This window comes from Lepus europaeus, chromosome 11 (assembly GCF_033115175.1).
Source record: "Lepus europaeus isolate LE1 chromosome 11, mLepTim1.pri, whole genome shotgun sequence".
NCBI classification, from domain to species: Eukaryota; Metazoa; Chordata; class Mammalia; order Lagomorpha; family Leporidae; genus Lepus; species Lepus europaeus.
In genome coordinates this window covers 87,176,041-87,188,648 of record NC_084837.1, presented here as the reverse complement: position 1 = coordinate 87,188,648, position 12,608 = coordinate 87,176,041, and the positions used below count along the sequence as shown (strand labels likewise).

General features: G+C 47.5%; 1 protein-coding gene across 4 annotated transcripts in view; it reads left to right on the top strand.

Moving 5' to 3' along the window:
• Window positions 1–7,437, top strand: part of DPP8 (dipeptidyl peptidase 8) — a 70,488-nt gene extending 63,051 nt beyond the window's left edge. For all 4 annotated transcript variants that reach the window (XM_062206145.1, XM_062206149.1, XM_062206147.1 and 1 more), the window contains one exon: window positions 3,451–7,437. In XM_062206145.1, the coding sequence (XP_062062129.1) occupies window positions 3,451–3,573 (123 nt within the window). In that variant the 3' untranslated portion in view covers window positions 3,574–7,437. The remainder of the gene's footprint in view (window positions 1–3,450) is intronic.
• The last annotated feature ends 5,171 nt before the right edge of the window (window positions 7,438–12,608 follow it).

The window sequence follows — 12,608 nt, the reverse complement described above, 5'->3', positions numbered from 1 at the left end:
TTATAAAAAATGAAAAATATAATGTTTCCTATTTTATATTTGAGTCAACATTTATGTGATCAAACTTTTTTTTTATTTGACAGATAGAGTTAGGCAGTGAGAGAGAGAGATAGAGAGAAAGGTCCTCCTTCCGTTGATTCACCCCCCAAATGGCCCCCATGGCCGGAGCTATGCCGATCAGAAGCCAGGAGCCAGGTGCTTCTCCTGGTCTCCCATGCGGGTGCAGGTGCCCAAGCACTTGGGCCATCCTCCACTTCCTTCCTGGGCCACAGCAGAGAGCTGGGCTGGAAAAGGAACAGCTGGGACTAGAACTGGCGCCCATATGGGATGCCCGCGCTGCAGGATTAACATAGTGAGCCACGGTGCTGGCCCCCAAACTATTAGACATTTGTCTATAGCAATGATTTTTAACTTTTTAGTCTCAAGACCCCTTTCTTGTAGCAAAGAGCTTTGTTTATATTATGTCTATCAGTATTTAGCATATAAGATATTAAAACTAAGAAAAATTTTACACTCGCTTATTTAAAAATAATAATAAACTATTATCTTGTTAACCCACAAGTCACACTTTTATTGGGAAAAAAGTGTATTGTAAGGGCAGATGTTTGACACCCATATCCCACATCACAGGGCCTGGGTTTGAGTCCCAACTCTGCTCCCAATGCCAGCTGCCTGCTGATATGCACCCTAGGAGGCAGCAGGTGATGGCTCAAGTAGTTCCATCCCTGCCACCCATGTAGGAGAACTGAATTGAGTTCCTGGCTCCTGGCTTCAGCCAGGCCCAGTGCTGGCTGTTGTAGGCATTTGGAAAGTGAACCAGTATCTCTCTTTCTCTGCCCCACCCCCCTTTTTTAAGATTTATTTATTTATTTGAAAGGCAGAGTTAAGGGGGCAGTGCAGGGGAGACAGAGAGATCTTCTATCCAGTCTGAAACTAGGAGCTTCTTCCAGATCTCCCACATGGGTGCAGGGGCCCAAACACTTGGGCCATCTTCTGCTGCTTTCCCAGGCACATTAGCAGGGAGCTGGATTGGAAGTTGAGCAACCAGGACTTGAACCAGTGCTCATATGGATGCTGGCACTGCTGATAGCGGCTTTTCCTGTTCCACCACAGCACCAGCCCCTCTCTACCTCTTAAATAAATAAAAACTTTGTGTGTGTGTGCGCGCGTATTCCAGAACAAAAAATTAGTAATTTATATTTTTATAAATTTCTTTATAAAAAAGGATTATGTCTGACTTAATAAAGAAGACACTTCTATCTCCTCCTTCTATCTCCTTTCTACAGTCAATATATTGTGACAGGTTATTTTGACTAAAATATATGAAGAAAAATTCAACTTCACAATTGAAGATTTAATTAAGAAATTAAATTAAGGAAGGAGTATTTTAGCTTTTTTGGATAACTATGGGTATTCTTTTTTGATACTACTCTAAAATTAGACAAATGGTATTTTTTTTAAATATTTATTTATTTGAAAATTACAGAGAGGCAGAGACACAGAGAGTCATCTTCCATCTGGTGATTCATCATTTCCCAAATGGCTGCAATGGCCAGGACTGGGCCAGGTTGAAGCCAGGAGCTTCATCCAGGTCTTTGCATATAGGTGCAGGGGCCCAAGGTTTTGAGCTTTCTTCCACTGCTTTCCAAAGCACATTAGCAGAGAGCTGGATCAGAAGTGAGCAGCTGGGACTTGAACCGGTGCCATATGGGATAATGGCACTGCAGATGGCGGCTTAACTCCCTACGCCACAGTGCTGGCCCCAAGTGGTAGTTTCTTAACGCCTAGTTTTAGAGTGGAATTAGAAGGCACATCTATGAGGGTGCTTCAAAAAGCTCAAGGCAAGTGGGGTTGAAAGAGGATGCACACTTTCTCTGAACTTTTTGAAGACCCCTAGTATAAATTTTTTCTACTGTGTCACGTAAAAATCTATTGAGTGTCTTACTTGAGGCGTCATTGGTCATGTGAAAAATACTGGTTCACTGTTAGGCCAGCCTTTCATTATAAAATAATTGTTAAATATATACTGCTGGTCTCATCAAAACAGTATCCAGGTATTGAGAAATTCAAGAGCTAATAGTGGTAAATGCAAGCTTTCCAAAATTCTGATTTTTCACTCAGAAATTCAAAGTTTTTTAGGATTTATTTTTTTTTCTCTCTCTCTCTCTTTCTTTCTTTCTTTTTTTCTTTTTTTTTTTTTTTTTTTTTTTTTACAGGCAGAGTTAGATAGTGAGAGAGACAGAGAGAAAGGTCTTCCTTTTCCATTGGTTCACCCCGCAAATGGCCGCTACGGCCGGTACACTGCAGCGGGCGTGCTGCACTGATTCAAAGCCAGGAGCAAGGTGCTTCTCCTGGTCTCCCATGCGAGTACAGAGCCCAAGCACTTGGGCCATCCTCCACTGCCCTCCCAGGCCACAGCAGAGAGCTGGACTGGAAGAGGAGCAACCTGGATAGAATCCGGCGTCCCAACTGGGATTAGAACCCGGTGTGCTGGCGCCACAGGTGAAGGATTAGCCAAGAGAGCTGCTGCGCCGGCCAATTTATTTATTTATTTATTTACTTACTTAAAAGGCAGAGTTACAGAGAGGCAGTGGCAGAGAAAGAGAGAGGTCTGCTGGTTTGCTCCCCAAATGGCCGCAACAGCCAGATCTGGGCCAGTCTGAAACCAGGAGCTTCTTCCTGCAAGTGCAGGGGAATAGGGACTTTGGGCCCTCTTCTGCTACTTTCCCAGGCCATAGCAGAGAGCTGGATTGGAGGTGGAGCAGCTGGGACTCGAACTGGTGCCCATGTGGGATGCTGGTGCTGCAGGCGGCGGCTTAACCAGCTGTGCCACAGCACCAGCCCAGAAGTCCAAATTTTATCATTGACAACAGATATTGGCAGTGTGATCCTTGAAGTGACCGACCAGCTCACTAAGGCTTCTACTCAGGAGTTGAATTTAATGAAGTTCTAATCTTTATCATTATTTAAGTGAAACTAGTATCTTTCTTTTTTACTGCAATGAGAAGTGCTGAAGAATCTGTGACTTCGGATACAGCTTCGTGTTACTGCCATGACTCATACTAGGGCACCAGCGGTTTTACCACCATTGCTTTTGCATCATGGGTGCAACACAGTCAGTTAAGCGAATGACACAATGTGAATCAAGGCAAATGATGTCATAGTATTGTTCTGAAAATAGTTTCCTATTGTAATAGGTTTCTGAGGGCCCCTTACAGTGCACAGACCACACTTGATGAATGAACCATTGGTGTTCAGATAAATCTATCAGGCTTAATGGGCATATAGAGAATCACAAGAGGAGGGGAGAGGCTTTAGTTACGCGAGTTATGTAATGCCTTGGCGAGGCTCTGCTCCCTCTTATTAATCCTGTTAAAAATCTCTGGGAAGCTTTGAAAGGAGATGTATTGTTAAATTCTTTTGTTTTTAACATTTGTTTTTGCTGCTAAGATCTATCCTCAGGAGAGACACAGCATCAGAGTTCCTGAATCCGGAGAGCATTATGAACTGCATCTTTTGCACTACCTTCAGGAGAACCTCGGGTCACGCATCGCTGCGCTGAAAGTGATATAGTTTTGCCCTGTGTGGAACTATGGCGGACGCTGCCTGTTGAACCAAATGAGGAGGCCTAATCAATAGAGAACACAGAATTGATCATCACATTTTGGTATCTGCCACATAACATCTACTTCTGGAAGTAAATTTGGTGCCATGCAGGCGTCTACAGCTTGTGGATAACAATCTAATACCTTAACCATACACACACACAGTGAAATGATACGTAGATTTCTAAGGGACCCAGCAATACCATGTGAATTACTGAAAGAAAGAAGACATTAGCACCACGTATCCATACCACCCTGATTTCACTTTCAATAGCATTATAAATGTCACGGACTTAATTAGTGTATTTTTACAGTATGCTTCTGAGTTTGTTAAAATATGATATTAGTGATTGGTTTGATTCAGTTCCAGAGTATCTGACTAGTTACAGATTCGATAGCACTTAAATGTAACTGAATAGCTTATGCTTCATTGCTTGGGGTGTATCCAGCATGGTATGAACTAATCACTATTAAACCTATGGCTTGACCAGTCATTAATGATTTTTCAAGGATAACTTAGTGGCCTCCTAAAGACACTTGTTTTGGCTCTGACCAGTTTTTAGCCAATTTAAACTCTATCTGGTATAAATAATTCTCAGTTTCTCAGTTCGCTTTGAAATGACAGAGTGAGTTTTTCCTTTCACATAAAAGCAAGTAACTGTAAATGTAGCATGGATTTAATTAGTCTTACGATACTGATAATTACAAGCAAAAAACATTTTTAATCAAATGATTAGAGCTAAACTATTTGCAGGCAAGTTTTTTTTCCCCTCTATGAAAAGAAAAAAGTACACGTTCACTGTATTCAGAAAATGTAGCGGTGCCAGATCCCATTTGGTGTTTTCTTATTAAAATGGTTCAGAGATTTAGGGAGGTGGAAGGGAATCGCAGTAAGGTGGGGGAGACCAGGGCTGGGGAGTGACAGGAGAGGCAGGGGTCTGCTCGAGAGTGAAGCAGAAGTCATTTTAACAGGAACATTTGTGGGGAGGCTGGGAAATGAAACGTAAACTCCTGGAGTGGTAAGGAATTCAGAATTAAGGATCACTCTCTTGCCAACCCAGATACAGACTAATATTCTCCAGGGGAGGAAAAGTTTCTTAGACTGACTTTAAAATCCTGATTTTTCGTTATTTTCCCCTTAATCTTAGAAACCTTACCCATTCAGACTTTATCCTTCTTAAATTTTTTGAACATAATTTAGATTTGGTGAACCTGAAATTAAGGGGTTTGCAGAGAACCTCTTCACCAGAAACAACTCCCTGGCAAGCGCAGCCGTCTCTCAGTGCTGGGTGCCCGGAGGCCCGGAGGCCGTCTTCCAGGCTGGCTGAGGCGGGCGGGCGTTTGCCTGCTGCAGCTCTAGCACGCGGGCTTTCCGGCGCTGATTGACATCTGCCCTCGGAGCGGTTTGGGGGCCTGTGGGAGACAGGGGCAGGAAAGGCATCCCTGATTTCAGCCTGGTTCACAAACTGCAGAGTCAGGAAAGCTGCGGCCAGCGCCTCACACCACGCTCAAGAGCAGCTGTGGTTTCCTTGCTCCGCGCCTGCTGCGGAGCGGCGGGTTTCTCCGGTCCACGGTGCCCTCCGTGAGTAGGCTGGGGACAGCAGAGGTGGGTGAGCCAGAAGTGACAGCGACTTGGTGACTCTGGCCCGGGGAAGGGGCGGGGTTTTGCTGTTTGTGTATTTATACTGTATGATAGATACCACACTTTTCTTTGTTGTCTGTATTTGTATTGATTTTCGTGTTTACGATAATTTTCCATATCAAGATCTGTTTATATTTTTTTCAATGTTAAATTAAATTGATTTGGGTCATTTTTCTTCCCCAAGAAAGTATTTTCCCTCATGACTTAAACATACATCTGACTATTGAGGGTGGTTTTTGGTTTGGGGCGTATTTGTTTCTGAACTAGTTGGCCTTGAAGGGTCCATCCTTACATGGTAATGTCGATAGAAATGGGGTACAGTGGCTTGGACACAGCCACTCATCTGAAACCTCTGATCCACCTAGGCCCTTTCTTCAAAACGGCCTCTCTCATTTCCCCGCTACGAACCTACAGGTGTCGTCCTTGGGCATCTTTCCGTCTGTCCTCCATGCCCAGGAAGGCTTCTGTTACAGCTCCCGGCACTTACCTGCCACTCGGCCGCTGCTGGCGGAAACGCCTGACTGGCTTTACTTGCAGGAATACGGCTGGACTGAGTTTGCTTTTGCGACCTGTGCGGAAAACACCCTTGTCAGTTGAAGCGCTCCGTGGAAACCTCACTAAAACTGACTGGGTAACAGCTCGGAAGATCCGAGTATGTGAACGTAGTAACAGTTTGGCAAAAGCCACGAAGCACGAGGCTAACCCTGACACCAGGTTTCTGCAGGCTTGGGGAGTGAGTACAGATGAGCAGCCGCGCTCGGTTACCAGGAGAAATGCAGAGCCTTGACCCTCACTCTTAGAAATGGGGATCCCGCTGATTTGGGCGGAGACCAGGAATGTGCGTTTCTTACCAGCTCTCCAGGTAATTCCAAAGCAAGCATCTGTGGACTACTTTAAGAAACTCTATAGAGAATAGAGCTTGAGAAAATAATGAGCGATTTTTTTCTACACTGGACTGACTGACAAGAACCTCAGACAGTATTCAGGAGAGCTGCTGCTCCGCGGCGTCTCAGTGACTTTGTGTCCCCTTTGGAGACCGCGTTTTGGAAGGAAGGCTCCTCCAGCCGCGCCCGTCCTGGCGCTTCTCCAGAGCCTCGCTCGAGAGGATGCAGTCACAGTGCTCGCGTTACTGTACAAGGATGGGAGAAAGGCTTTAATGCTCGCGTGTTTTATCCCTTAGGGGAGGCAGAGCCCACCTCTCAGTAACATTGTCTTCTCTAGGTGGAATATTTCTTAACGAGATTTCTCATTATTATCGATACATAAATTTCTTAACGAGATTTCTCATTATTATCGATACATAAATTTTTCAAGTTGTAATAAGTTTTTAATACAATCTAATGTGCTCATTTCTTAGAGGAGGAAGCAGCATTCTGGAGAGAGGAGGAAATATCCCTGTGGCCACAGTCAGTTAATATTCAGTTGGTACTGGACCCCATCAAGAGGTCCTGCCTTATGGGAGTAAAATTATATATAGAAAAGGTGACTTTTTAAAGAAGTATTTATTAATATATTCCTGTAAAGCATTTTAAAGGTAACCACATAAATGGTGAATTTTTCCATTCTAAAGTAAATGCTAGGCATGCTTATTAATGAAGCAGTACTCCTAATTAGTCTGTGACAATTTGAAGTTAATTAAAATGGTTACACTAAATGTGTCTTCTGTGGTACAGTGGGGCTTAGGCGATTGGGGTGTAGAGTTGGGTGCTTGTGTAAGCCTGGGACCCCACCGTACAGCTGTTTGGTGTACGAAGAGACACAGCCATATCTAAACTCAGATCCGCAAGGTGAGTCTCCAGTCCCAGCAGATACAAAGGAATAGGTCCATCCCCTGACTCCCACCTTCCTGCCTAGCGTGCAGAGCTGTGTGAGCACGGGTGCTGGGCTCTAGGGATCACTCAAAATTCCCTCCCAGAGAAGAAAACTAGTGTTTGTATGTTTGTTTTTAAATAACCAAATACAGATTTATGTTGTATTCAGCAAAATTGGACTTCGGGTCTTTAATTTTAGACAAAGTGCCTGCTGTTTGAAGCATTGACTTGTATAAAAGAATTGCATGTCTCACTTCAGTAAGTTTATGGGTTTTCTCATTTTCAGCTACATGGCTTTTAATCATGTAAAGTGAAACATTAGTTTTTGTTGCATTTTATTACAGGTTCTTTGTTGCAATAAAGATGCTGCTGAAATTGATTGATTTAAACGTCCGTTTTCTCCCCCTTTCCCCATTGGTGCAAGCTTGCCTTGATCAGCGGCAATGGTGCAGGCAGTCATACACAAAAGGAGGCCACGCGCGGCTCCTGCACCTGCTTCCCAGCACCTGGCCCTGCAGGGTGGTGGAGCTGGAGCCAGTGGCCAGCACATCCTCCTGGCACTGCCGCCTGGAGCTGGCGGTGGCGTCTGTGTGCCCTCCGGAGACTCTGAGGGAGTTTAGTGGACTTCTGCCCAGAGATTTCTTTGACCATTCTCTGGTTTCCTAAAGCTGTAGAGAAGGCTGGATCCAGGCAGACGAACCCCTCTGCATTTGGTAAATTCAGGTTTATCTGCTAATCCTTCCAAAACAGAGACTTAATCTGGGTTCCATAACCCTCTGAGCAAATGGTGGTATATCCTGGGGAGGGTGTTGGCATTAACAGATTCTCAAGGAATAATGATCCAAAGAAAGTTAAGAACCACAGCTATGTTAGGATCATAAATTTTTATTTTATATACAGAGATTATTAGGAAATAAGATGATCCTTAAGACAATGCTACAGGTCATTGCTTTCCAAACTTTTGTGGGTGACACACACACACACAAAAGAAACATCTGTGTGAGATGGGCAGGCGTGCAAAGGCTGCCCGCGGCCTGAAGTGACTGGCCAGCCCCCCCCCCCCCCCCCATCTCCAGAGGTCAGTATTTCAGCTTGCACACCTTTTCACAGCACTGTGGCAGGCACCTGTGGATCACCCTACACTCTGTAACAGCCTGGGTTCATCGCTAATCCAAAAGCCAAGACATCCTAACCGTGACATGGCATGGGCTGTCACAGGTGCAGGCTCCCAGCTGCTGTCGGCTCCAGTCACCGCTCCAGAGTCCAATCACAGCCTTGAAGCCTTTCCACTTGCCTTGAAAAAAATTGTTTTTGTTACTTTACTTAAAGGGTAGTTAAGAGGCCTTCCATCCTGTGGTTCATACCGCAATGGCTGCAATAGCCCAGGCTAGGCCAAACTGAAGCCAGGAACTTAGAACTCCCACATGGGTGGCAGGGGCTCCAGCACTTTCAGCTGTCTTCCAGTGCTTTCCCAGGCACATCAGCAGGGAGCTGGATCAGAGGTGGAGCATCCGGGACTCCAACCGGCAGCTTAGCACACTGCACCAACACTGGCTGCTCCACTTGCCTTCGACATAACCTCACCTACTTCATTGGTGAACTGCTTTTGTGGGGAGCAGAATTGAAACAGCTACAGTATGAGAACCTCTTAACCAGAGTAATTTTATCCGGGGCATGGTGTGGTGCCCTAGCCCTGCTACCCTGGAAGAAGTGGAGCTCCTCCCACTGAAATGGATTACAAGGGTTCCAGATCCAGTACAGGTCCTGAGATCCTGAGGCTGCCGCTTGCGGCTTCCTGAAAGATGCTCTCTCTAAATTGGCTCCCAGTCTTGAGTGCTTGAAATAGGAATTTGGGGAAGCAGTTATCCAGGATAATTGTCCTTAGCCAGTGCCAGGAAGTCCCTCTCCCTTCCCTGGAAAAACACTCAATTTGTTTTAACATTCTGTTCAGAGGTGAAAATTCTTTGCTGGAAGTTTCTCTGGCCAGGATGTTCTGGAAACCACAGGACTCTTCTGTAATTGGGACTGTGTATCAACTTAGTTAACGAGCAGGTACACATAGTTACTTCCCAAAGAAATATGCATTAAGTTGAGTACTTAATGATGTATTGCCTTGCCAGTTAGTTGCTTTGGTTTTTGTTGTTGTTGTTTTAAGATTTATTTAGAGGCTAGTGGTGTGGCGTTGCGGGTAAAGCCGCCGCCTGCAGGGCCGGCATCCCATATGGGCGCCAATTCGAGTCCCGGATGCTCTACTTCCAATCCAGCTCTCTGCTATGGCCTGGGAAAGCAGTAGAAGGTGGCCCAAGTCCTTGGACCCCTGCACCCATGTGGGAGACCTGGAAGAAGCTCCTGGCTTCGGATCGGCCCAGCTCTCTGCCTCTCCTTGTCTATCTGCATAACTCTGACTTTCACATAAATAAGTAAATCTTTTTTAAAAAAGATTTATTTATTCATTTTGAAAGAGTTACAGAGAAACAGGGAGACAGAGAGATGACTCCAGGTGTCTGCAAAGGATAAGACTGGAGCAGGTGAAAGCCATGAGCGTCATTCAGGTCTCCCATGTGGGGACAAGGGCTCAAGCACTTGGGTCATCTTCTGTTGCTTTTCTCAGGCCATTAGCAGGGAGCTGGATCAGAAATGGAACATCTGGGACTGGAACCGATGCCCATATGGGATTCCTGTGTTTCAGGCGGTTTAACCTGCTGTGCCACAACACTGACCCTGCTTTGATTCTTCTTAATTCCTCTTGCTGCTCCTGTCCCAGTCTAGCTCTCAGGATCTTTTTCTGGAGAACTGCAGCAACTCTCTACCCAGCCTGAGTTGGGAAAGAACAATATAATCCCAAGTGACTCAAGGAGAAAAAAGAGAGAGAGCTCCCATTTGCTGGTGACTCCCCAAATGTCTGCAATAACCAGGGCTGGGTCAGGAAGAAGCCAGGAGCATGTTCCCCGTGGGTGGCAGGGTCCCAAGCACTTGAGCCATCATCTGCTGCCTCCCAGGGTGCACATCAGCAGGAAGCTGGATGGGAAGTGGAGGTGGGACTCCATCCCAACTGCTGAGCCACAATGCCCACCCCACCCCCCTGCCGTGACTATAAAGAACAGTCTGCAACTTTTATTCAGCAAACATTCATTAAAAGATTCATTTTTTTATTCATCTGAAAGGCAGAGTTACAAAGAGAGGAGAGACAGAGCACACGTGATCTTCCATCTGCTGATTCACTCCCCAAACGCCCTGAACGGCCAGGGCTGGGCCGGAATCAGGAGCCAGGGGCTTCTTCTAGGTCTCTCACATGGGTGACAGGGGCCCAAGCCCTTGCACCGTCCTCCACTGCTTTCCCAGGTGCATTAGCAGGGAGCTGGATTGGAAGTGGAGCGGCTGGGACGTGAACTGGTGCCCACATGGGATGCTGGCATCACAGGCAGGCTGTATCACAACTCCGGCCTCTCGGGAGACATTTAGTAACAAGTGTGCCAGGCCTGAGTTAAGCCTTGAAAAAGTGTACGTGGGTGGGACACAGTTCTTACCCTCATTAGGCTCTCAGTGCCGACTCCCACCCCACTAGCACACCACGGCAGACACTGCCACTTCCAAAAGCCAAGCTCATTCTTTTCGTTTGTTTGAGAGGCAGAGTGCTCCCATCTGCTGGTTCAGCCCCAAAGCCTGCAACAGCAAGGAGGCTGGAGCCAGAAGCCTGGAATTCAACGCAGGCCTCCCGTGGGGACGGCAGGAACCCAATGACTTGAGCCATCACCACGGCCTCCCTGGAAGCTGGAGTCGGGAGTCAGAGCTGAGTATTGCGCGCAGGCACTCCCACCGCAAGGCAAGCTAATTCTTGCTGTCCGGCTCCAGCTCAGGGGGCGCTGCAGTTTCTGACGGAATCCGAGTTCTGCCTGCCATTTAAGGCTGCGTATCACCTGGCCGGGCCTCGCCCTCCCTCCCCTTCCCTGCTGCACACCTGCCGAGGCTGTTCACGTGCCTACAATCACCCCGCGGTTTTCCTCCACTGGCTAACGCGTGCTTCTGAGTCACAGCGAGCTTCCCTTGCGTCCCTCTACAGAGCTCAGGAGGGAGAAGACCAAAATGATACCGACGTGGACTTCGGCCCCTGGCTTCCACCCTTGCCTCTGCTACTTGCCAGCATGATGGGTTTAGCTAAGCCTACTCACGTCCTAGCTGTGAGAGAGCAACGATAGCAGAACCTTCTCAGCAGGGCGATTAGATCCATCCTTCTACATAAAGCACGTGGTGCCCACACGCAGAAAAAGAACTCGGCAAACGTGGTCTCAGAGTTAGCATTTAATTTTCTAGCATATTCCCTGTTTCAAAGATTGGTTTGTGGCCAGCGCCGCGGCTCAATAGGCTAATCCTCCGCCTGCGGTGCCGGCACACTGGGTTCTAGTCCCAGTTGGGGCGCCAGATTCTGTCCCGGTTGCCCCTCTTCCAGTCCAGCTCTTTGCTGTGGCCCGGGAGGGCAGTGCAGGATGGCCCAAGTCCTTGGGCTCTGCACTTGCATGGGAGACCAGGAGAAGCACCTGTAGCGGCGGCCACTGGAGGGTGAACCAACAGCAAAAGGAAGACCTTTCTCTCTCTCTCACTGTCCACTCTGCCTGTCCAAAAAAAAAAAAAAAAAAAAAAAAGATTGGTTTGTTAGAAAGATGGAATGAGAGAGAGAGACAGAGATCTTCCCCCTAAATGATCCCAACAACCAGGGCAACAGCCTCAAGTCTGCACCTGAGTGGCAGAAACCAACCTGAGCAATCTTCCACTGCCTTCCCAGGTGCACTGGCAAGGAGCTGGATGGGCACATGAGCAGCCGGGATTTGAACCAGCGCTTTGCTGTGGCATGCCGGCTTCACTGGTGGCGACTTAACGGACAGCACCACGACCAATCAGAGTCAGACATAATGGAATCACTACACTAATACACGGATGCCAACAAATTTCCAAAGGAAAAACATTTGACCTCCCCCATTTAAGGGGTGCTCACAGGTTCCCGTATCTGTTTTTGTGTGTGTGTGTTTTTTTTTTGTCCTCCACTGAGGCAAAGGTACTTCCGGCTTCGGTTGCTGTTACAATTGCCTGGGGAGCTTTGAAAACCGCTGATGGCTGAGTCTCTCCCAGGATCAATTACATCAAAATGGGGCGGAGGGGTTCTGCCCTGCTTTTAATTTTTTTTACAAGCTCCCTAAGTGGTCCTAATGTGCAGCCCGAATAAAGAGTCTCTGCGGTGGGGCCAGGCGAGGGCTTGCGCACGGCTGCCAGAGCCAGCGCAGACCCTGCGGCTCCCCTCTGCGGCGGGCCGGGCAGTGATGGCCACGCAGCATCTGTCCTGGGGCCCCGGACTCCTAGCTGTCGCCACCTCCCACGCCAGCGTCTCTCGGGCCGCAGCTCAGCGGGAGAATCTGCCACAGGGAAGGTGCCAAGGCCATCTCCGGGATGGCGTCAGCGAAGGTGGATGGAGTGCCAGAGAGCGCGCAGCCCAGGGCTCCCATCCCGGGTTCATCCGGAGCAGCCTGGCGGCCTCCCCCTGCATAGCTGCGGGGAAAC